The 24,283-nt window shown below is 45.3% G+C and overlaps 8 protein-coding genes across 8 annotated transcripts; 2 read left to right on the top strand and 6 right to left on the bottom strand.

Annotated features, from left to right (window-relative positions):
- Positions 1 to 110: 110 nt before the first annotated feature.
- AOL_s00215g585 (uncharacterized protein) lies at positions 111 to 2,300 on the top strand (the record flags this gene model as incomplete). The annotated part of the gene is made up of 4 exons (XM_011129787.1): positions 111 to 254; positions 577 to 1,386; positions 1,452 to 2,071; positions 2,138 to 2,300. 4 exons carry the CDS (start codon positions 111 to 113, stop codon positions 2,298 to 2,300), a joined length of 1,737 nt encoding a protein of 578 aa, XP_011128089.1.
- A 1,931-nt stretch (positions 2,301 to 4,231) lies between these two features.
- Positions 4,232 to 4,774, bottom strand: AOL_s00215g586 (uncharacterized protein; the record flags this gene model as incomplete). Its single annotated transcript, XM_011129788.1, has 1 exon — positions 4,232 to 4,774. One exon carries the CDS (start codon positions 4,772 to 4,774, stop codon positions 4,232 to 4,234), a length of 543 nt encoding a protein of 180 aa, XP_011128090.1.
- A 3,332-nt stretch (positions 4,775 to 8,106) lies between these two features.
- AOL_s00215g587 (uncharacterized protein) lies at positions 8,107 to 9,351 on the bottom strand (the record flags this gene model as incomplete). The annotated part of the gene is made up of 1 exon (XM_011129789.1): positions 8,107 to 9,351. The coding sequence occupies one exon, from the start codon at positions 9,349 to 9,351 to the stop codon at positions 8,107 to 8,109; it is 1,245 nt and encodes a 414-aa protein (XP_011128091.1).
- A 2,918-nt stretch (positions 9,352 to 12,269) lies between these two features.
- On the bottom strand, positions 12,270 to 13,502 carry AOL_s00215g588 (uncharacterized protein; the record flags this gene model as incomplete). Its single annotated transcript, XM_011129790.1, has 4 exons — positions 12,270 to 12,412; positions 12,513 to 12,866; positions 12,953 to 13,369; positions 13,484 to 13,502. The coding sequence occupies 4 exons, from the start codon at positions 13,500 to 13,502 to the stop codon at positions 12,270 to 12,272; spliced, it is 933 nt and encodes a 310-aa protein (XP_011128092.1).
- A 772-nt stretch (positions 13,503 to 14,274) lies between these two features.
- Positions 14,275 to 15,902, bottom strand: AOL_s00215g589 (uncharacterized protein; the record flags this gene model as incomplete). The annotated part of the gene is made up of 4 exons (XM_011129791.1): positions 14,275 to 14,747; positions 14,864 to 14,982; positions 15,089 to 15,204; positions 15,399 to 15,902. 4 exons carry the CDS (start codon positions 15,900 to 15,902, stop codon positions 14,275 to 14,277), a joined length of 1,212 nt encoding a protein of 403 aa, XP_011128093.1.
- Positions 15,903 to 16,191: 289 nt separating this feature from the next.
- On the bottom strand, positions 16,192 to 18,094 carry AOL_s00215g590 (uncharacterized protein; the record flags this gene model as incomplete). Its single annotated transcript, XM_011129792.1, has 3 exons — positions 16,192 to 17,214; positions 17,290 to 17,447; positions 17,512 to 18,094. The coding sequence occupies 3 exons, from the start codon at positions 18,092 to 18,094 to the stop codon at positions 16,192 to 16,194; spliced, it is 1,764 nt and encodes a 587-aa protein (XP_011128094.1).
- Positions 18,095 to 18,616: 522 nt separating this feature from the next.
- Positions 18,617 to 21,023, bottom strand: AOL_s00215g591 (uncharacterized protein; the record flags this gene model as incomplete). Its single annotated transcript, XM_011129793.1, has 13 exons — positions 18,617 to 18,910; positions 18,981 to 19,159; positions 19,215 to 19,256; positions 19,312 to 19,318; positions 19,375 to 19,711; positions 19,771 to 20,036; positions 20,095 to 20,166; positions 20,222 to 20,269; positions 20,330 to 20,355; positions 20,418 to 20,626; positions 20,695 to 20,794; positions 20,881 to 20,928; positions 21,002 to 21,023. The coding sequence occupies 13 exons, from the start codon at positions 21,021 to 21,023 to the stop codon at positions 18,617 to 18,619; spliced, it is 1,650 nt and encodes a 549-aa protein (XP_011128095.1).
- Positions 21,024 to 21,872: 849 nt separating this feature from the next.
- AOL_s00215g592 (uncharacterized protein) lies at positions 21,873 to 24,061 on the top strand (the record flags this gene model as incomplete). Its single annotated transcript, XM_011129794.1, has 8 exons — positions 21,873 to 21,992; positions 22,058 to 22,122; positions 22,186 to 22,316; positions 22,368 to 22,675; positions 22,738 to 23,262; positions 23,330 to 23,485; positions 23,538 to 23,912; positions 23,975 to 24,061. The coding sequence occupies 8 exons, from the start codon at positions 21,873 to 21,875 to the stop codon at positions 24,059 to 24,061; spliced, it is 1,767 nt and encodes a 588-aa protein (XP_011128096.1).
- Between the last annotated feature and the right edge of the window lie 222 nt (positions 24,062 to 24,283).

Consider the following 24,283-nt stretch of genomic DNA (forward strand, 5'->3'; position numbering starts at 1 on the left):
ACATCATGAGATTCTTGTAAACCTCCTCTCCATGGTCGTCTTTTTCCCGTGCTTTTTGGACGGGGTTTCGTCGTTTTATCTGCCTCTGAACCTCCGACCGGTCGCCCAAAATGACCGCTACTCGCTTCCGACAGCGTAAGCTGTCAACAAAGGCCGCCCTTCAGGTCATTGATGACAGCCAAATAGACATTACCGATGATGATACGAGACACATCGCCACAATAGAATCTGGTGTAGAACGCACCGAAGAAATCGTAAGTCTCTCCGATTTTTCCTCATTTTTTTATACGACTTCTTGCGAGGTCAATTCCGACATCTCGTCGTCTCCTCCGAGAGCCCCATATCCCTTGCCCCCTATTCCTATGACTCTTTCTCGCTGCCAAAAACAAACACGGCATGAAAAATTTGCGCTTTCCCGCATCGGGAGATTTCAAACCTGCAAACCCCTGTCTTCCCCCCTACAACACGACAATACAACACATTTCAACTTGCAACATGCGCAACACAATATATTCTCCATTTCCATTTTCTAAAGATTCTTAACTTTGGCTAATAATAATTTCTGTCTTTTTTTAGGAACATCATTTGCAAGCCGCTATATCCGCTGCAAATGCTGCTGCACTTGGCACAAAAGTCAAAGCAGCTTTCATTCCAACCCCGGATGCATCAAAAGTCATCCCAAACTATGAAAACCTTTATCGAAAGGTCTACTCTCACCCACACTCCTACATTCGATTCTCCTCAACAGTCGAAGATACTAGTGGAAATCTATACTGTATCGACGAGGAAGATGACGAATACCTTACGCAACACAACTCAAAGAAATCCCAGGGCACGCAGTGTTCTGAGGATAACTTCGAGGAAGTTTTCAGCGAGTATGAAATGCTCACCTCGCTGAAACAGCCCTTCCTAGGTCTGAGCGAAGATGAGAATCTTCCCATTCACTTGATGACCTATGAGGAAATGGAAGAGGCTGCGTTTGAAAGCGACTCGAAACTAGGGGAGAAAGCCCACGCCAAAGATTTATACACCTGGTGGGAACAGAGAAGAACAAAGCGCAAGGGCAAGCCGTTAATGCCGAGTCTAAAGTTTGAGCAGGGCCAGATCGATAAAGATGATGGTGACCCGTATGTCTGCTTTAGAAGGAGAGAGCACCGACCCGCACGTAAGACAAGACGGACGGATGCTCAGAGCATTGACAAGCTTAAGCGCCTACGGCTCGACATGGAGAGAGTTCGTTCGCTTGCTAAATGCGTTCAGTTGCGAGAAGACAACAAGAAGGATAACCAGAACTGGGAAGCTAAGGTCTACACGTTCCGGTATAAGGTGAAGAAATATAAGAGAGACTTCAATATACAGGACAACGACGACGATCTTGTCAACAAGGTATGCTTCTTGGTTTTTAAATTTAATCCAATTTTCGGCACTAATACGTTTTCCCATTATTTTAGCCTCGTAAGCGCGTGGTCGAACAGCCGCCTGCTCCAGCTCCTAAACCTCCTGTCAGACATGACTTCAAGCCACCTGAAGCTGATCTGGTTCAACTCGAGGACCTTCACAAGTTGAGGGTTCAGAACATCGACCAGATTGTCGTCGCGAAGCGGAAGGAACGACAGTTTAACAATGCGGGATGGAATGACCAGACCGTTGTCGCATTCCAGAAACCCCCTGTTACACCACCCCCAGACACATCAGCCAGTTTCAGGCAAGTTGACACATATTTTGCTCAACAACTTCTCAGTCCACCGCCTTCTGCATCTCCCTCGCTTTCGCCGTCATCACCCAATCCGCGCTCAACGGGACCGCTACAACCGAGAATCGCCTTCCAGACTTCCGCTCCTTCGCAAACCAAGAGAAAGCGAGAAGAGGAGGAAGAAGGGGAACCCATGCGATTCCGGATGCGTTCTTCGCGTGGTCATCGTATCTTCATCGACCGTCGTGGACCAAAACTTAGCGATAAGGATCGTGAGCAAATCGACGAAAGAATACTTGATAGATTCGCCTTCGATCACGATGATTCTGATGAGGAGTTTGAAGGACTTGCTAGTTCGACAAAGTATAACCGTGATAAGTATGTCCTCGAATAATCGGCCCATTTATGTATCGTAAGATCCAAAAAACTAACGCTACTATAAAGGGCCCTGTTATTCTCTGCGAACCTCTTCCTTCAACAGGTAATGCCACAGAGGCGGCATGACCATCTAACACACTCAACAAACTCACCGGCGAATAGCAATCTAACGCCGAGTACGCCTGCCGCCCCGCACCCACCAACACCGATAAACCAATCAGCCTCGTAGTTTTATCAAAAATTCTCTGTCGAACTTAACTGTTGTGATCTATTAGCGAGTCTTGTTTTGCCCTTTTTTTTTATCTTTACCTGGGATGGGCCACCCTAAACCGAAATAGGGTAACCCCATACCCCACATTTAGCTCAGACGATCCGAACAGCTCGACCCCGCGCGAGAGATTGCCAGCGAAATTAAAACCACAAAGTCTTTAAAAATATTTGTGCAAAAACGAAGACAAGTTTGGGTACCTTTTTTTTCCTCTTTGCTTTTTTCTCTTCCTGCCTTTGCCTAAAATTGAGTTCATTGGCTTTTTTTCTTCTGCTTGTTTCTATATTTCTTTGTGCCCCATCGTTGGGGTTTTCGTCTCTCCACTTTTTTTTTGGAACATACATTATTGTAAAACAAAACTCGGACAAGGTCCTCCTCTTTTCAATCGATACCCTTACTTTCCTCTCTCCCTCTCCATATCTCTTCTCCGATAGTATATATCCTTCCCTACTCCCCCCCCCCTCGTATTATTCTCCTTAACGTTTCTTTATTATATCTTTCCTATGGTCTCGGTGGGTGGCTCGTTATCGATTGCTTTTGCAAAACTTAAAGAAAGAGGTAGTTAGTCTCCCGACTTTTATATCTTTCCCCTTTTTTTTATAATCTCTACCCAAAAAGAAAAACCCCGCTTTTTTGTTTTCCCACATACCTTGATAGAATGGGAGGTGACATTTGATCCAAAGAATTATCAAAATCGGTGTTGTGTGCTTTTTTTTTTTTTTTTTTTTTTGAACGTTATTACTTCTTGTTATATCACATTTTCATGGCAGGGATGAGAATGAATTAGGTCATCCTTTTATCTTTTTATTAAAGAAACCAATAGAAAGAATATTATTTTATTCGAAAAGTTGATAATTCATGCTTTTGAATGTAGTTGTATAAGTAGCTATCCTGTTGAAAATTCCAGATAAATATTGCTATCTACAGTATAGCGTGGCATTAAAAATAGTAATCAATCCTGTTGGTAGCATATCCGCATTATCTCGTCGTTGGACTTCAGGACGGTACAGTTGTGCTAACACTAGCTCCAACTTATACCTTTTATAGATCTGATGCTTACTCTATCTTTTCCATGAGATCCCTTTCAACTTCTCTATCTTGTGCTTTTCCCAATTGCGGGGTACAATTTTAGTTCCTCACGATAATCAAAGTGGGGTTCTAAGAGGGGTTAGGCCAGGTGTAAGTCTCATATATACAAGAGTATGTTTCAATTCGTCTATTTCCACAGACCCTGTTCAAAGCTTGTGTAGATCAATGAATGGGGGTGCAGGGGTGTCAAGAGTCGAACTGGGCAGTAATCGATATTAAAAATGTAACTTAAACCTTCTGTGTTGTTACACCAAAAAATGCAACAAAAAGTGGTTATCAAGACCAAGAGTGATATGGACATAGATGCATAGATGCTTATATACGCACCGTATTGGAGGAGACCATGCATGATTATACGGTAAGTTCTGTAATAGTTAAGGTTTAGATGGTCCTGCGATTTTGCACTAGTAGTATCCGTTTTATGAGGTAAGGTTTGAATATTTGCTAATACGATGCAGAGAATGATAGTGCTAATACGTTATGTATGACCAATTATATATAGTTATAAAGGTATTATAAATTTATGCTAACATACTTGAACGATTTGACGAATTGCTACTTATCAGCCTTTATAATTTACAAACATCCCCAGATCTTCCACGGCGGCCCATTACATATATTGTTGCACCGATTTCATGAAATTAAATAGCATACTGACAAATTAATTAGATGACATAGCTACTTGTATAATGAAAGGTTCAAACTTGTGGCGATGATCATGCTAAACTTGCTATGGAGAATTTTGAAGGGAGGAAGAGCATAGCAGAAGCAGAAGGTAGATATATATTCAGCAGCCGGAACCTCTAGGGGAGGTTGACAGGCCTTCCACCCCCCCTGATCATACGCCTTCTAGGAGACGATTTACCACCCTCCATTGACCTCGGTGGCCCAAGTCCTCGTTTTAATACCCCCCCACTATCACCATTACCCCCGAACCCACCCCCAGCCCCACCACCAGCCCCTCTCCAATAATATTCATCAGAGCCCGGGTATCCGTAAAAACCGGGACCTGGCTGATACCCGTAGGGATCAGGGACCGGGTATCCGTAAGAACTGGAACCTGGCTGATACCCGTAAGGATCAGAGACCGGGTATCCGTAAGAACTGGAACCTGGCTGATACCCGTAGGGATCAGAGATCGGGTATCCGTAAGAACCGGGACCTGGCTGATACCCGTAGGGATCCGCGCCTTCGAAGAAGAGTTGAGGCTCCGTACCAGGAATAGGTACCCCGTCGAAGACAATATCCAACCAACTTCGATCATAATGATCGGGTCCACCGGGGAGGGTCAGGTATCGACCGGTTTCGTCAGGTCCGCCGTTCCACCATATCCACCCCCCAGCCATGTCATTATTTGGCCCGTGAAAAATGGCAGGTATATTGTCTATAGCTGCTCTATATTGTATGATATCAACATTCGGGTCCCTGGGGGGGTTTCCTAGTTCCGTATAACATGTGCAACCTGTTAAAAAAGAAAGAAAGAAAGAAAGAAAAGAAGAAAGAAACCGGTCAGCGAGGCAAGACCCATTATGGATGAGTAACTCAAGGCTCGGAAGGATGTTTTGGGGCAAACCTACCTACGAAAGCAATGCATTGAAGTACTACGCGGTCACTGTAGCAAAAATTATTCCGTATTAGAGCGCTGGCCCACCCCTCGTCCCTCTGGGGGTTCATATTTCCCCGATCGTCACAGTTGCAAAGCTTGCAAATGCTTATTTGGTTCCTAATAAGACCAAGGGCCCTTGCTTGACTGTACTTACTCCAGTCCGGCCACGCACCCGCCGGGAGTTCGGGGAATAGTCCCCTTTGCTGCGGAAAGACTCCATCAAGAATATCTACAGGGAGCCTGCACTGCACAGTAGGAGGTCTTTCATAGAAATACGATGGCGTCACTGTCCGAGCAGCGACTGGATTATCTTTTGCAGGGCTCGGGGTGCCTTCTAGAGTCTGAGCTTGTGGTCTACTGTCGGGGTTTGAGATTGCAGCTGAGGAATTCGTAGAGACATTCATTAAAGATGTGACCTTTTCCGTCCTGCTCATATAAGCTCCGGGCATTGCAGCGGCCAGAGACAGTACTATCCCGTAGGATAAGATGAACCCAAATCGCATTAGTATTGAAACCTAGTTTCTGCTCCGTGGTTAGTTTTCTGTTCAATCATTGTAAGTGTATTATAGCGAAAGACGAAATTAGACATATAATCTGAAACTTTGGGTACTGATATGGTGATATACATCTTACATTCAATGCCTCGAGTTTTCTTTCCCTTTTTTCTTTTTGCAAAAGTGCTATATATTGCGGCTCGTGGGCTATAGTAGGTACGTATTGGGTGGTATTCGATACATACTGGCAATATAAATTAATTAACACTGCGCGCACCCGACAAGAAGAATATATATATATATATATATATATATGTATACACAGTCGGTCCTTATACGAAATGGACAACGTGTCGACTGATTCAAGAGACCGTGGTACAAGGACTTTCAACTGAGTTAATGCTGGGTAGTCCCGCCCCCAAAGGAAACTAAAGATATTGGATATCGATACAATAGTACAAGCCATTTGCATCAATCAGTGTGTCACAAGTACGGGTGCGCGCCGTTTGATAGATGAAAATCTTTTTTGAAACTGTTGGTAGCTATATGTTATATAGCCGCTACAAGTTAAACGCACAAATACTAACGCGCAAAGTAGTCCCAAACCCGGGCCTACAGGTTAAAGTTGTGGTTTTCGAACGGAGTATGCAACCTCGCTGTTTTCAATACTGTTAAGTTCTCATTCGACCTCTAATGAAATCCAAAGTCCAAGACAGATGGTTGGCGGAGGCTGGGACGACCATAAGGTAGTGCAAATATGAAGTATAGATAAACCCAGCCAACTCTTCCTAGGTATTTAGTTAGGCAATGTCGCGGTCGTACTCCGATTTAAAGACAGTACATGCACATCTCCACTAGAAAAACACCTGCGGGCATAGCCTCGAGACCAGATTGCACGCCCTCATATAGCACGCTCAATTGATTAAGGGAAGACGGGTTGGGTTTTCAAAACATGAGAAATAAATAATCTAGGCTAGTCTCGTAAATCTAGGCTCCGATTTCATTTAGTATTTAGACCTGTTTGCAATATATAGCTTGGTGTGTTTTCCCATAGAAGTTGGATGTAACTAGGTAAGTAATTATATATATAGTATCATATATCATATATCAATATACTTGTTGTATTTCCCCCCTTAACTTTTCACGAATTCGAGCGAACAGTTGTAACGTTAGCCCAACCCCCAGAGTTTCATACAAGTTCACCTGGTTCTATAAGCAATGAAGCTCTCTAGATCTGAAGACATAATATGAAATATCAGCGCCTGCCTCCGGAAATTAAGTAATTCTACTTCAAAGCTTTAGATTCTAGAATTTAATCCTAACACCGAACGCAAATGCCGACAAAAGTTAGATTCAAGCTCAAGCTTCTCGAATAATAAACACATGAATCGAGGTTCTAGCTCAAGCGCTAAAATAAGCGCCCTCGGATGCTTCAGATTATGCACACAAGAAGGGAAAAAATACGCCCACAAAAATTTCGTCACGAGAATTTCGAAACCCGGTCAAGGGTTTCTTCCGAATTCTCCTAGGGAAATAAAAAAGAGCTAGGAGGTGTCCTAAGTGGGGACCTTAGAGCTCTCATTTAAACATGTATCTGCAAGGATGTTTTTTTTTTTTTTTTCTGGTTCTGCAGACGAGGTAGTTGAGCTGCAGCCGCTACATATGTCGGAGCATTGTAATCAAAAAAGAAATTCTGATGTTCATTATCGATCATGTGAACAACTGCCTTAAGTATCCTTGGGTTTAAATGCACAGCTTACGACAGCAGGTCATTATAACGTGCATTATGCGACGCGAATAAGTCAAGTTATGATATAATATCGGCAGGTGAGCGGGCATTTTTACGTTATTTGCGAACTACTTAGCTACCAGAATAAATGACCCAAAGGAATAAAGAGTAGAAAACTTGAAACATAGTAATGATAACTCCAGATTATTTGAGTATTGATAACCTAAACAAACGAAAGGGAAGGAAAAGGACGGCATATAAGAAAAAAAAAAATGAACGGATTGGAAATCAGACAAAGGAAGCAAAGGAAAGATATTCGAGGTAAAAAAGGGAACCCAGTAAAAAAGACGACTTTGGTTTGACGGTTGTAGTTGGAGGGATGGACAATTTAGGGGGGAAATATGTACATGAAAAGTCGCAATAAAACTGTGATAAACCCGCCAGGTACGTGAATAAAGGGATGTCGGGAGGGAAATGACGTAAGGAGAAGAAGCTATTGATATATATGAGGAAAGATATGAATGTACATACGCCAGCATGATACAGGATAAAAGACATTTTGTCGTAAGAGATATGCGTAACCCAGGCTCCAGAGGGTTACCTTCTTTGAAAGATAAATGGAAAAAAACCGAAAAAAGAACCAGGCCCAAGATGACGGTCATGAAAAAAGATATAAAAGGTTTTCGTAAGAAATTAGAGATGCAACTCCTTCTAAAGAAGAATTGCGGGGAAAACAAATAAACAAACGGATCGGATGCTTTTCAGCTTCTCTCGAAGTCGAGTCGATGTTCCGTAGTTGTTGGATCTCGTAACAATCGGAAGAACCGTGGGTACTGCACAAGGTAGCGTTTATGAGTGCATCAAATCCCAAGCTTCGGAGCACAGGGCAAGGAAGCGTTCCTTCTTCCTCCTCTTAGCCTCTTGTGCTTCCGCATCGTTTTCTGATCCTGTCGAATCATCTCTTTCAAAGTCGCCGCGAGTTCGTCTCCGCTTCGTTCCGACAACTTCGTGAGCCGAGCCTGGAATTGTGAGAGTTGTGGTTTTCGTTTTCGACATGGATGCATGGCCTAAACTCGAAACTCGCTGTTTAGAAGAATGTCCCATTGCACCTTGAGTCGGGCTTGGAGGAGTTGGAGGCTGATGGCCACCATAATGCACGATTCGTGGAAGGAGATCCTCACGTCCGCCTGTCATGCTCGCTACTGCTTCCTCCGCTGTTCTAAATTCCTTGGATTTTTCCGGTCTATCAACATCCATGCGCGAAGAATAATCTTGACGACCACTCATTGGTGGTGGTGGGAAGAATGAGCGTTGTTCTGGTTGTCTAAGTTGAGAGGATAGTTGTGCTCTGTCTTGATCCCGGTCCCCTTCTCGGTCTCGTCCACCCATATCAGGACCGAACACTACATCTGCGATTGGTGGTAGTCGATTTGTCATTCTATCAGCTCTCGCTTCCGCAAGGCCTCTCCTGACAGTGAACGACTGGTTTAGAGGGGCCGAATGAATGACTCTTTCGTTCGCAAAGTGGCTGTGGTGTGGTGCCACGATACTTAATCCATTTGGTGGTGCCTTTCTCTTCCCTCCTCTTGGGGTGCTGAATCCTGCGGATGGTTCACCATGGTCGTCTTTGCTACCGTGGGCGTTTCTCTGTAGTCTGGTTTCGATGATCTGTCTCTGTCGTTCCCTAACATCCATGCTTCGTTCTAACTGTTCTCTCATGATATCATCTGTGACATTTAATCCCGGTGAAAGGCAGGCCATTCCAACCTCTCGCATAGTCATGGCGGTTCTGGGTGTCGAAGAAGGAGCGATATTCGAACCAGTCTTGGATAGGTTCAACTTGGTAGGACGGTGACGAGGTGGCTCAGGGGAAGGTTCCTTCTTAATAACAACCATCTTTGGTGGGCTACGGCCGCTGATTCCGGTTGAGAATGAAGAGTCAACACGAGGAGAGCTAGAAAAGCGAGATTTTGCATACCGCAAAACTAACCTTTCCGGAGACCGCGACTTGTCTCCTGACTGTGAATCCTGCTGCATCATGTCTGAGTGGTGGTAGTGCGGCTGAGGCGCAATTGCTACAGAAGCTGATGCCATAAAGAATACCCTTGTGGATACGTGATATAATAAAAATTATATTTAACACCCTCGCTTATAAACTCGACCGTCCAAAGAAAGGAGGCGTGGTCTCGAGGAACGATGTAAACTCCGGAGAATGTACAACGCGAGTATGGCAGTTTAGAAGGAAAAAATAAATAAAAGAAAAGAGACGGGAAAACCCTGCGAGAAAAAGTCGTTGGATCGATCGGATTGGTTTCTGGTGAACTCGAACTTTAGTCGGTAGTAATATCTCGTGGTTAGATAAATCTCGCGAGGACCAATTGGGTTTTAGAGTTCAGGGAGGAGGTAGCGATATCGATAATCAAAAAAAGGGCTGGTTGGCTAGTCTAGGCTTGCCGGGCAACAAAAGTGGGATACACGAAAACGAGGGGCAAGTCTCCAGGAACAATATAGAGAGGTTCAAGGAAACGGTGATTGGTAACGAGTGCTTGATCAATTCGGATTACTATTACAGGTAGTAGTGGGATCGGTCGGCAGTAGAAATGGCGACGACGACAGGATGTATGTGACGCGATCTGAATAGCACGACACAAAGCTGGAGTGCAAAGAGAAAGAGAAAGAGAAGAAAAGATGGAAGCGAGGAGAGGGGAGGGGGAGAAAGGAAGAAGAAGTAGAAGAAGGACTGACTGAAGAGGGAGAGAAGCCGAGGGGTTAAGAGGGATAACTCAGGGAGACATCCCCTTGACGGATAATCGACCTCGGGGGGGCAGTTGGTGGTGATGGCGGAGAGGGAGAGATAGCACGGGTGACTTGGACTTACTTGTTTGTTGGACCCTCACTCAAAGCAGAACTCCACAGCGGCCTAGATCCAATACTAGCACGGTAGGCTCTGAAACGTAACAAAGCCGAATTCTCCCAATTTCTGCGGCAGTGTGAACCGGAAAGCTGTATGGGACTGTCTTAATATTTGATTTTTCTTGCTCTCTTGGGTCCGTTATCTGAAATCCCCCGAGTTACAAAACGGTCAGAAAATGGTCGAGGGGTAGTCCTTTTTCCCTATGAACCCGCTAATCAATCTACCCAGGAGATCGAAGAATGGTCAGAAACGTTTCCAGTTTGCGGAATCAGCCAAAAGAAGGGGGTGGTGCCCTCGATCATCAAAAGAGTAGCGAGCGGAAGAAGGGAAGAGACGACGATGGCTAACACCGGTAAGGGAGTGACCGGTCGTCGAAAGAAGGAGAGTGTGAAAGAAAGGGGAAATCTCGAGAAAAATCACAGTCCAGAAAGGAGCCACAAAGTCTAGAAGGTTTCCAGTGTCGAGAACGACGAACAGCCCACGCCTCCTACTACTCCTAATGCACCTAATGGTCTGCGGTGCACAGGTTTTGCAACAAGCCAGAGTAACAGCTGCCTGTGCTGAGACCAGGGAAGGATGGAGCTAGCGAAGGAAGGGGGAGGAAAGGAGGGGCTGCTCCCAAAATTCTTTCCTTTTACCCCGTGATGAAACACCCAACGACTGAAATGCTGAACAGTGATGTATGAGGTAGAGGAATGGCAGCAATGTGCATTCCGAACAGACGGAATATAACCCGTTCGACGCTTCTTCCTACTCACCTTGAAGCAGCTGGTATCGTCTAAGCCTGTCTGGAAACCCGATATGGACTTCAAGGGCAAAAGAAGAGCATGAATAGCAATTTCTAAAGAAAGAAAGAAGGGCCAAAAAATGAGGTTGATGCTTCCCACGATAGAAAGATAAAGGAAGTCCAGACATAGGATTTTTTTGCTTTTCTATGCAGGAATCTCACTTACCTCAGGCTGTTCATGCCACAGCTGCAAGCTCTTTCCACAGAGTATAGCTGCTAATCATGAAACATATCGGCTGTAAGTGCGTCGCAAGCGGCAAGAGACACAACCACTTTTTTATGTCGACAGTGTTTGACGCTATCGAAAATTCCCTTTGCACTTGAAGTCCAAACTGGTCTTTCGAAATTATTCCAAAAGGGTCGGTCGTCACGCATGGGGATTGGTCCCAGCCCCTGATAGTTCGCGTCTTGTCCATACCCACGCTCAAACGTTTCGAAACACCGAGCAGCCCACAGCATGCCGAGTAATCCCCGTCCAGAGACAAACATCCGCCTTTTTGGGAAAGTTCAAGCCAACTACAGTCTGGTTTGGAACCCATGATGGCAGGCGCCCAGCCAATCCGGTGCGGCCTTTTCAGGCTGGAGAAGTGAGTGTCTTCGAAAAAGAAATCTCGTCTCCTGCCCCTTCGAAGTTTTTTCTCTCTTGATAAGAAGGGCCCTTCCCAAAAGTCGCCACTGGGCAATCTGGCTTTTGGGACGTCCGAAACGTCAAGGTTTATCGCAAGCGAGAACATGGACTGCGCTGGGAACCGAAAATCTCCAAATCCCTCAGCATCATCTTGAATTCATGATGTTACAAAACCCGACACAACGAAGGCCCTGACAACACTCATAGCTGGGAGCACGGAATGCCCAGCCTCTTTTTGACATTGGAGGCACATATGGGTTGGTTTAACTGCCTAAATGCGCACAAAAACAAGCTGGCGACAGTCTAGATATGTATGTATGTTGATGCTCGCTCGTATCCGAACGATATATTTATTTTTCTTGCTTGAAAAGGGCCCCAATTTAGCCTTTGTGTCTTAGGACCAAGCATTCCATTTCTCCCATGTCCCAGGCCTCCGCAAATTGACTGGATATTGATTAGCTCCGTGTCGAGGAAAAAACGTTTTCTCCATTTGAGCCGATAGGGCGCGGAGAAAAGCTCAATTGTTGTGCGCAATTTGTTTCAAACAATTGAGAATGCTGTTGCTACACATCACAAGCTCACGGAAGAAACCGTAGTACCAGATCTCGAGCTTTCTCCAGGAGAAGGAATTGAACACACAATAGCGACAGAGCTTAAGCATCGATGCTACGAATTTCGCTTCATCACCGTAACATATCGTCTAACCAGTCATCGTCCAGGTGTTGAGTGCCGGAACTAGTCTTCGTAGCCGTAGACGAGGTATTATCTGTCGAGGCAGTGTTTTTAGAGCTCCGGGGTGTCTCTGTCAACTGTCCCAAATGTTTACCTATATATCTCGTGCATAAAAAGTAAGCTCATGGCTCGCTTCTTTCTCAAACGGAATATATATGAAACATTATCCGTTTCTGCATTCTGCAACTGCATACCTTTTAGATCCATGTTCCCAATCAACTGATCCAACTCATCTTCGTGATCGTTAAAATTTATTGTTTCGTCCTTGGATCTGGCTGCCGTCTTGCGAGTCGCAAATCTTTGCCGGAACCTATCCGCAGTAGCTTGCTTGGCTATCTTTTCCGTGACATCCTTGAAGTCGTCCCGATTGACCTTAACAATGTTGCCCTTCGGGGCGAGATCCATGTCTACATGACCCCTTCTCACGCCACTATCATGATCCCATATATCAATGATCTCTTCTCGCTCCTGCTCTCTTTCTTCGATTGCTTGAAATTTGTCTCTTGTCAAACCAACGTAGTCGGGTTCCGGAACGACTTCCTCGGGCTCTGTTTTAACATTTATAGGGCTCAGCAATTGCGACTAATGCTTGGCACTCTCAAAGTCTCAGTATCAAAGGAAGAATACCCCTCACCTTCACCAGGCTCAGGCTCAGGTTCCTCATATCTCCAGGCGTTTGAGGCTATCTTCTTTCTTCTGCTGTATCGAGACGGATTTTCCCCTTCCTCGGCGCTATCACTCTCAGACTCCGATTGTGACGTCGGCTCCCGAGCTTCACCTTCTGCCACGGTTGTAGTTGCAGTATTCGCGGTTTCACCTTGTGCACCACTACTCCTACCAATACCACTACCGCCGCTATTGCTGCCACCAGGAGCCGGCCATTTTGAAGCTTCCAACGGTGCTGATGACGTGGCTGATGCTACATGGTTTGTTCGAGACCCCGCACGTGCTGCAGCGCGGGCTAGCGTTTTCTCTTTCTCCTCAGTTGCAGCCTTAGAGTCCTTCTGTCCCAGCTTCTTTTCATGAAGCTTTGAAGCCTTTTTGTCCCATTCTGTGCCGTGTAAGCAAGCAAGCTGGTTAGCAAGGCTGACTCCGTTGATCAGACATATAATCAAAAAAAACATGCAAACAAAATTTGGCACGCTGTTGAAACAAAACAACTTACTGTTCTTATGAAGCACCATTGTTTACGGGTGGTTAGCTTTTCAGGATACCCACGTGCAGCTAGTTGGAGATGTGGGTTTATAGGAATGTTTGGGCAGGAGAATTGAGATGAGCTCGACGGGCACAAGTCGTGTGGGTTTTGTGGCTCAGCGGCCGCATAACGTCGACAACGCATTTGCTGTTGCAAACATCAACAAAACATTATTCCTTTGCTATGCATGCAGCTTGCAGCTTGGTATACCAGCTAGCCTTTGAAGCTCCGAAAAGTACGGCGCAATAGCTTTGGGAGCGGTGGGCCCCTTTAGGCTACCGTGTTAACGTTTCGAGCTTTAGATCTGGAGGTGAATCTTGTCGTGTGGACTCATAAGGTTGGTATAGTCCCACTAGCTCCTATTATGATATTGCGCTTTGGTAATATCTTCGTGAAATTCCGGGGATCTCTCCGGGGAATTATTCAGAATAGGAAAATAATAACCTTCGTAATAATTTCGTAATAATGATAAGTTCCGCTTCGTTGATGTACTAAATTTACGATAGAAGCCTTGTCTCGTCACGGCTATCGATAAAAGATAAAACCACTAGCGCCATATCACTACAAGCTATATTTGCAGGGGTCGACATATCTACAAACATACCTACTTATATATACAATTTACATTTAAGCTGCTATTTACTTTACGAAGCTAGTATCGTGAAATTATGTGTAATCTGGATAGCCTCGAGACTAGGCGTAGGGAAAGGGCAGGGCAATCCGGACCCCCCCATTTGCTCATGCATGCACGCGCCGGAAGATCATGGGCTAGAAGGCTTAGGACCGACTCCCATCCCCATAGCCTCCATAACCCTCCCAAGGGTTTCATTCGCCCTCTTATTCGCCTTCTCCGCCCCAATCCTAGATACTTCCTCTAAATAACTAGCATCTCCTTTGACCCTTTCGTACTCCCCTTTGATACCTTTCAGCCCTTCTACAACACTGTCCGCAACTCTATCCTTAAACTCTTTCATGTTCAATCCTTCACACTCTTGGGCAATGACTTCAAAATCGTCTCTATTCGTCATATTACCCATCATCTCGATCAGATTAGACACACCCGGTCTAGCTTCTCTATCATAGCTGATACCAGAAATACTATCTGTCAAAGCACCCCGGATCCTAAGCCTTATTTCGGACTCGGAATGATCAAGGTTTATTTGAGAATTGACAGTGCCTGATTTTGACATTTTGGAAGTTGGATTTGTGAGTGACATGACACGCTTGGCTGGGGCTGTAAGAACAAAGGCGGGTTATATTGTCAGCCATCTGTAATCGTTGCCACAATCATATTCACTGGTATCACGAAAGGGATAGTGTAATGGCACTTATTCGAAAAAGCAGACTTACCCAGCTTAACCCTCGGCACCACCAAAATCTTTCCAAAAGTCCTATTGAATTTACCCGCCAGACTTCGAGCCAACTCTAGATGTTGGACCTGATCCTCGCCAACGGGTACCAATGTTGTCCTGTTGGTATTCGTAAGTTAAAAAACTGATTTATAAAAATAGTAGCCGGCGGGGAATGATAGGGGGGCCGTGAAGGAAAGAATTTCTAAGAAATCGGTGAGCTTACCCGTATAACAGTATATCAGCCGCCTGAAGCACTGGATAGGAGAAAAGTCCCAACTTCAACTTCGAAGACCCATCAGGGTCTAACGGTGACCTATCTTCGCTTTCAGCTAGTTTTGACTAATGCCATTCCGAAGGACAGACACTTCTTGTTAGCTAAATGTTGGATTCTTGCTAATCCTCGAAAACCAACAGCGAAATGTTGTAATAGGTAACAATTCGCTCTCCCTCCGCTTTTGATATGCATGTTCATGTTCATACCATGTTGAAAAAAATAAAAGTCAAAACAAAAACAGGACACACGGAATGAATACCTTCCACTGCGTCTGTCTTGCCAATAAATTGGTCGGTGCTAATGTACTCAAGACCCACATAAGCTGTGAATGCGCTGCAACCCTCGACTGTTCGAATATTACACATCGTTCAGCCTTCAACCCAACAGCCAACAACATGGCCATCGTATCATGCCGTCTCCGTCGAAGATCATGAGGGTCCTGCGGCTGCGTAATCGCATGTAAATCTACCACACAATACAGTAGCTCCGTGGATGGTGGGGCCGAGTTTTGGAGGTCGACCCATTGCTTTAGTGCCCCGAGGTAGTTTCCAAGGTGTGGTACACCTGTCGGTTGGATACCAGAAAATATCACTTCAGGATGTGTTGGTAGTGTGGTAGATGTCGATAGGCTTCTTGTTTGGTCACATGATGTCGGATTCTGAAATCGATTTTTCGAGGCAATTGGTAGGGCTCGTCGGGTAAGTGAAATTACCTTGCATCCGACGTGTCGAGAAGCATTGGCATAGATGCGTACGGGTAACATTTGAGTCTAGTTGGCCACAAGAGGTGTGTGTATGCAATGCAGCTTGAGCTTCTTTTTTTTTTTTTGTTTCGGAATAGTTATAGTTGTATTGAATGAGGAATTCGAAAGATATTGAAATTTCCTGTGAAGCAAACGCCCTCGAATTCGCGAAGCGAAAGAAATATGACACAAAGCAACACAGCTATCCGGTACACTGGATCTGCAGTGGCTACTCATAATTATGCCCCTGGGTAAAGGACGAAGTGAAAGTAATGTACAAGAAGTTCTTTATTTACATGAGTTAAGGATCCTAATTGTCCTTCTTCGTTGCTTCTTCGACCTGGATCTCCTTTGCGTTTGGAGTCTCCTCCTTAGTGGCTTCTTGTGTAGGCTCTGGAACAAGCTCTGAGTCTGCCGCAATAGCGGACTCAGACTCTGTAGGCTGAGGGGGCTCCGGGGCTCCGGTGTCCTCCTTTTTAACAGTGGTCTCTTGTGCCGGTTCGGCCGCAGGGATCTCTGTCGAGCTGGCCTCGGTGGTTTCAGTGGGAGTGGCTTCAACCTCAATCTCCTTTGCAGTCCTCAAATCAAGAGGGTCGGGGTGGCTCAGGTCAACGTTTGCCTTATCTGCAGCTACGGCATCCTCTGAAGCTGTTGGCTCTGGATGAGCGGCCTCAACTTTCGCTCCAACGTCTGCTGTGGCGGTAATTGGCTCCTTATTTGCTTCTGCTTTAGCAAGGATTTCAGGTTGGGCAGATGCAGTTTCCAATTTATCCTTCGCTATTTTAACCTTATCAGTCAACTTCCCGAGTACTTCTTTTCGCTGTCTCGACTTCGCTGCCTGTTTCTCTGATAAAGGTTTCTGGCCCACTCTCTCTTTCCACAACTTCTCCTTCGGCCTTCCTTCATGCAGCCTATTCCCCCATAGCTCACCATACTCGACATGCAAAGTCTTCCAGATACCTTTGATATCCTTCAAACTATCATTAATCTTGTCTTCTGCTGTAAATATTTTATTCCTGTGTGCCCTATGATGAGGCTTCAAATCTAGTCGTGACCTCCAGTTCTTTCCATAAGCCATATTCATATCCGCTCGTATATTGACCATGTTGAGCGCGGCGTCTTTTGTCTCTTTCTCCAAACGTTCCAGAATTTGTATCCATGATTTTCGCGCATAGTGAGGACGATCCCAGACAAGCCGTGGGCCCGATGGCTGGTTATAACCCATTGTGAACCCTTTCTTTTTGACTTCGTTTTTAAGATCGTTTAGGCTGGCTTCGGATTTTCCAAGGATAGGAATTAGTTTGTTTATACGGTTAGCGAGTGCAGTTATACTCTAGGCACAACAATAAGTCAGTATAGGCGGCAATATAGATCATACGCGCGATGAGAACATATAAATGATACACACCTTTCTTGCGGCATCGGACCCCGGCTTTGTATCCGAGATGTTATGGCTGGCGTTAAATGCCTTCCGTACAGCTGTCAGCTGTTGATTATGATCCAGTTTCCCGTCTGCAGCTTTCTGTTTGATCTCAGCCAACTTCTCCGCCATCACCGTGCCGGTTCCTATCACAATAGTCAACCCCAAGCTCCATAGTACGGGCTAATATCCTAGAGAAAAATGACCCACCCAACTTCTCGAAAGCATAAACATTCGCCTTCATACCAATACCATGGTATTCGTGCTTCCTCAAAAACGCCAGCCAAATCTGCACCACCTCCGGATCTCCATCCTTAATCTGTATCAACCTCTTGAACGTCACTCTCTCAAAATTCTGCTGCGCCTTTTTGTGCACGAAGTTACTCTTCGGTACCGTCCATCTCTCCGTCCTTCGCGGTAAAGGTATCGGGCCAAACGCCGGCAATCGTAAATAATAAGCAGCTCGTAATGCAAAATCACAGAAAAACTCTACATTTTTGACTGTAAAAGAACGGATTTGAAGGTCGCAGCTGGGAACACCGTATTGCGCGGGGACCTTTATGGGGGCATGGTAGATTGCTCGCACGGATTGTGGGACCGGTGCATCGGGTACGCTTTCGTCAGAGAAATCTTTATCGTATATTTGTGCAAATTTGGACGGGTCGAGAGTCGAGGTGGGGACAACGGCGGTAGAAGCAGATTCAGTTTGTAATGCCTGATATCGAAAATTCTGTGTTGATAGATGTCGACGGCTGGATCTGACTGCACTGGCAGCCGCTCGTCGTAACATCATCTCGAAAGCAACCAATTGTTGGCTTCAGAATCGGTCTTTCTTTTCAATTGGCTGAACGAGTGTGGAAGTGGGATTTAGTGATGGCGGGGGTTCGTTATCGCAGGAACGTCATGGCACACTCGTTGGGCTTTCTGGTGGTTGTGGAGGGCATCCAAGAAATTTCAGATTCAGGTCGTCTGCGGTCGTTTCAGCCAATCGGATGCCGAGTTTTCACAACAGTTCCCAACGCACTGCCACATACACCCACGCCGACTATTTCGACTGATCCCGAGATGTATCAAGTCAATATTACAATGAATTAGGATTTTTTGTCAAGCGAGGTGTCTAGCTTTGTAAAAGTAGACGCTAGTAAACAGAATGGACAACTTCTACGCGCACATAGTCTGATATTATCACCCATTAAACCACCATTTGTAATAACTTAACTCCCAGCGCTAGCCTGTCTCTTGATCATATCCCTCTTGTGGCTTCCACAAAAACCCGCATCCTGATAGTCTATACCTTCGCCTTTGTTCCGTCAGTCTATTGCCTCTTTGCTTTAATGTCCCTAAACGCTTGGAAAGGATTCTCCCCCGCCGCCTGTCTCTCCTTTAGCTCCTTGATTTCCTCGATGGCCTCATTCACATCCGCTACTACAATATCCTCGTCCGGAATACCAAATGGTTGTGCTTCTTTCCGAAGCTCGTTTAGTACTTGTTCCTTCGTAGGCTTTTCTGGGGCCGCAGTTGATCTCTTCTTCAACTGTGCTTTAATAACACCAACCGCTGGACTCTTAAAGAAGATGTACATGGTAATGATAGCCGCGTGACCGTAGAACTATTAGCTCAACCTGTTAGTTATTTTTCTCATTTATATGTGGGTTGGTTATTAGGGGAGGCTGACTCACCCAGACTCTAGACCAAAGCATGATTGTTTTATCAAAGTCTAAGACGATGAATGGGGGTGACATATATGCTAGGGCTGCTTGAGTGACCACGGCTCCGAAGATGTCGTAGTATATCTTGGACTTTGTGGGTTTCGTGCCATCTGGTGAGAGGAAGAATGGCCGGATATACCTCCGCGAGACTATCGTCGACGGGATTAGTAGCTATCCCAGATTCAATTGATTTTTAGAACTTACATTTAGCGACTGTCTGAACTAACGAAGCGGTAGTGAAAGCAACTAAAATGTCTTATTAGCAACGAAGACCTGCATCGGCGCGATCGCTCTCACTCACGATAATACTACAAAAACTGTCAGCATAACTCAGATATCGAAAGAGGGATTTTCATAAACTTACGCCGGGGTAAAATCCATGCCAGAAGGCACTTGTCACGAATGTCGCCATTGAGCTTCTGAAGCCTGGTTTCTTTCCCTTAGGTGTAACTCTCAGATAGATGTAATTCCTCAACCATTTGTTCGTATTTTTATTCCAAGCCTCCAATAAGGCCCTGCTGTTCTGGGCGGTCTCGAGTGTCCAAGCGTCAATGTTGTTTACTCTATCCCACCGAATACGCTTGTTTTCATCTAAGCCATTATAACCAAGGCCTGCGAGAATACATGCTCCTTCGGTCAAACTCCAGATGCCGTAGTACTTGAACCTCGCACCGAGCATGAGGAAGTAAACGTAGAACATCCTATAATATATATTAGCCTGGAGCGCCATATGAGAGGAAAAGCTGATGTCCAATCCTACCTCCAAATGATGTTGTGTTTCAAAAAGCCATCGCTGAGTGTGAAGTCAACAGTAAACATTGCCGATGCTTTGACAAAAAGTCCAATCCAGATTAATCCAACAATAGCCTTTAGGGTTGCCGGTCGTCCGCTTCTAGGAATACGTCGCTTCTTTCTAAGGACGCCTTTTTTATCAAGCACCTCGACGTCGAACATAGTGGTGTCGAGCCATTTTTTATATTCACTAAAATCGAAGGCAGGCCCAACCATGAGGGACGGGAAGAAAAGCTATTGCAGGCTTAGCGACATTCATTGGTCATTCACGATACTGAAGCGGAATACTTACCACATATCCTGCATAATCTAACAAGCTAGGCATTTCTCGAATCGCGCGATCTTGTTGAAGGGGTGTAAGTTCCTTGAAAATGCATTAGCCTGCAATCTAGAGAGAGTATCGGCAGCGGATAACCCACCGAATCTGGGAATTTCCCATCCCAAACATTCCAGCAAAAGGCAGTTAACTACGATGGCACCGAACTGTCAGCTCCGCCAATAGTCTATTTTTTTCACTACAGACGTACCTTCATAACCAAGACCATTTGCACACCTATTTAAACCCGTAAAATCAGTGGCCTATCCGTATGATTTTTTGTGGTATAATATACATACCAGTGATATCGACAACGGTATCATCGCCCCTCCTCTGTCTCGCAATGTGGGAAATCGCCATATGGCCCATAATAAACACAAATCCTATCCATGGCATCAACGGGCCTTTGATCAAGGCAGCGATCAAGTACGTCCCGACAGAGCTAATCGCAACCGTTCGTATGCCGCCCCATAAATCGAATACGCCCAATAGGTAAAATAGGGACGTCCTAATTCTCTAGCTTTAGTATGATTCCGTTTTCCTTAAATTCTGGCATAACTTGGTGTATGTATGTACGCTATCAAGAAGAGATTCTTCGCAACCGGGTTGACATCAGGAAGTCGCTTAAGGATTCCGGCAAGCGGGTAGGATAACAGGCAAACAAATATTAATTTTACTATAACAGCAATTCAAATTAGTAAAAAAGAAAATAAATAAAAATGATGTTTTGAATAATTTTGATAGCGTTGGGTATATACGTACAATAATCTGGCGGGATCCCTCCAGCATAGTTGCTTATGGTCACAAACTCTGCATACAAACTCTTTTGTCAGCCTCAATCCCATGTATGCTGTATATTATTATCCCGAGATCACTATCATACGGTCGTGTATTATCTGTATCATTTCGAATGGTTTCTGTTTGCACAAGCTTAAGGGTTGGATTCGTTCTTCGTGGTTCGGAGTGAAATTTCCTGGTCTTTGGTTCCCAGGTTCAGTTTGGCGCAATCATGGTATCTGGCATATACACCCGCCCAAACGGCTACCTGTTAGGACCGGTTCCAAACTGCCTTCTTTTATAAACTGGGGGTGTTCATACCCAACGTATAGTGCAGTGGTTTAGAATGTAATTAATCGGAAGAAGGCAAGTACCGAGTAGCAAGTAAGAGGGGCTCCTCCGTGAGGATTAAGTTGGAAGTCAAAGAAGGAAAGATTGAATCCAGTTCAAGAAATTTAAAGCCGGGCAGAGACCGCACCTACTCTGTATAAGTAGGCCTATGATATAACCACGCCAGAAAAAGGGCGTCATGCAGCGCATAAATGAATGAGACCTGCAGCTGCCCATCAAACCAGCCGGCCAGCCAGCGAACCATGTGCCCCGCCTTTTGTTGGGGCAGCCCGGGGAGGAACTGAGACACTGTCCCGGTAACCATCTCCCGATAATCAGATTGATCTTTGGTGAGCCCGGTTGTCTAGACTATTAGATCCAGCAATCGGATGGCTCCCGGGTGGGTGCCTCGGTAGCCGTTGCCAGCCCCTGTCTGCAGCAGCTGTGTGACATTTACGTATAGCTCTCCCCTTCTCCATAGAAACATCTCATATCATGCGCGCAATCCCTAAACACCAACCAACGTTACTAAAACCACCATCAACTTTACCAAGCTTTAATATCCATACGAGCTGTCGCCAGCTACCATTCCCATCAGTTATCCATTTCACGTGTGATTCTGACGATACTCGAGCCTTCCTCTCAAGATGGATATCGTCGCGGCTGTATCGTCATACGTCACTAGAATAATCACCGATGGCGCAGCGTCGACTCAGAACACCGGTGCGACCGGGAAGATGAAGATTTTATTGCTGGACTCGGAAACAGTAGGTGAAGAGTCCACTATTCTTGTATTATATGCCGCGGTTGTGGCTTATTAGATATCGTTTAGATGCCGATAATGTCGACAGCGACATCCCAGTCCACCCTGCTTCAGCATGAAGTCTTCCTGATAGAGTATATCTCTCTCCACCGGTCCATCCTTATCACGACTAGGAATATTGTCTAATTGGCCGATAGTCGTCTTGAAAACATCAATCGCGAGAAAATGCGACACCTGAAATGCCTCTGTTTCGTTCGACCGTCGCCAGACTCGATACAGCTTCTCGTCGAAGAGCTCCGAGACCCAAAGTACAGCGAGTACATGCTCTGTATGTCTCCACATGTCAAAAACAGAAGAAACCTGGTTAATGAAGTTATAGATTTTAGCAATATTGTTAAAAAAAGCTCGTTAGAACGCCTGGCCGAAGCAGACGATCACGAAGTTGTCAAATCAGTCCAAGAAGTATTCGCCGACTACCTCGTTGTCAACCCGGACCTGTACGCTCTTAAGGACAGCGCATTGAATGGGTTAAGAATATGGTCACAGTCTCCAGATCAGTGGAATCCCGATGCCCTTATTCGGGCGACGGATGGTGTTCTAGCGTCGTTATTAACTCTCAAGAAGAAGCCGTTGATACGGTATGCTCGGAATAGCTTAATGTCTAAGAAGCTAGCCACCGAGTTAACTGTAGGGTTCCTACGATGGGATGAGGGGTGGGCGAACAGAACTTGCTAATATTTCGAATATAGTTCCAAATGACCCAAGAAACCCAACTATTTGACTTCCGAAAAACCGATACACCGCCGATACTCCTTATCCTTGACCGAAGAAGCGACCCCATCACTCCTCTACTCTCTCAATGGACCTACCAAGCCATGGTACACGAGCTGCTCGGCATCGAAAATGGCAGGGTGGACTTAAGCGATGTGCCAGACACCCGCCCCGAGCATAAGGAAATAGTCCTCTCAGCCGACCAAGATCCTTTCTTCAAGAAGAACATGTATGTCAACTTTGGCGACCTAGGCAGCAACATAAAGGAATACGTCGATCAATATCAGGCTAAAACAAACTCGAGCAAGAATCTCGAGAGTATAGCGGATATGAAACGATTTGTCGAGGAGTATCCAGAATTCAGACGGTTGTCCGGGAACGTCAGCAAGCATGTTAACCTGGTGTCTGAGCTAAGTCGGCGTGTTGAGAAGGAGAGCCTGCTAGAAGTTTCAGAGCTGGAGCAGAGTTTTGCATGCCAGGACAATCATAATGCGGATTTGAAGGTATTTTTCCATCTCTGGCAGCTCTAAATTGTATTGAAACAATGGGACTGACATGTGTGCAAATAAGACTCTACAAAAGCTTCTACAGTCTGCGATTCCCCCAGAAAACAAGATACGGTTGGTGGCACTGTACAGTATAAGATACGAGAAGCACCCCAACAACGCTCTTCCCGTTCTCATGGACCTGCTGCAAGTTGGTGGTGTAAGCCCTACAGACTGCAATGTAAGTTATTACCGATCCTATTAGGAAGCCAGAGTCATCTAACGATCTACAGAGCGTACGGAACCTTATCAGCTTCTACCACTCCTTGAAATCTCAGGAAGATATATTTGAGGCATCAGATATCTTTTCGCTCGCCAGCCGAAGTCTCAAGGGTTTAAAGGGTGTAGAGAATATCTATACACAACATACACCACGAATGGGCCAGACACTCGGAAGTCTAATCAAAGGAAGGCTAAGCCTTCAATCTTATCCCTTTTTCGAGGGCGGCGGTACAACGAAGGATAAACCACAGGACATTATTGTATTCATGGTCGGTGGTGCGACGTATGAAGAGGCTAGGTTGATTGCTCAGGTCAATGCTTCGACCCCAGGTGTCAGGATTGTACTAGGTGGAACGAGTATGCTAAACAGTGATTCATTTATCAAGGTAACCTCCACCTAAAACAAATACCTACGCATATAATTACTAACTAGTCTTCGAAATTATAGACAGCGAATGAAGCTACATCTATGTGGCCTATCTCCGCCCCGACTAATGCGAGTGGGAGATTGAGGAGAGAGATTGGAGCCATTTAAATTGTATCTTTGACCTGGTTAGCATTTTATTTGGTTGTAGCAGGATTCATCAGCGATGCTGTGGATGTACTCTTAGTAAATCTGGTGCCATTGGAATGGAGTCTGGCGTATTCATAGAATAAATATCTGTTAATATATTTTCAAGTACTTGTATATCATATTTCATGGTCAAGTACCCGACATGCCATAGCTGTAACATTCTTGAAGCTGTTCAGGCTTGAG

This window comes from Orbilia oligospora, assembly GCF_000225545.1.
Source record: "Orbilia oligospora ATCC 24927 unplaced genomic scaffold scaffold00215, whole genome shotgun sequence".
NCBI classification, from domain to species: Eukaryota; Fungi; Ascomycota; class Orbiliomycetes; order Orbiliales; family Orbiliaceae; genus Orbilia; species Orbilia oligospora.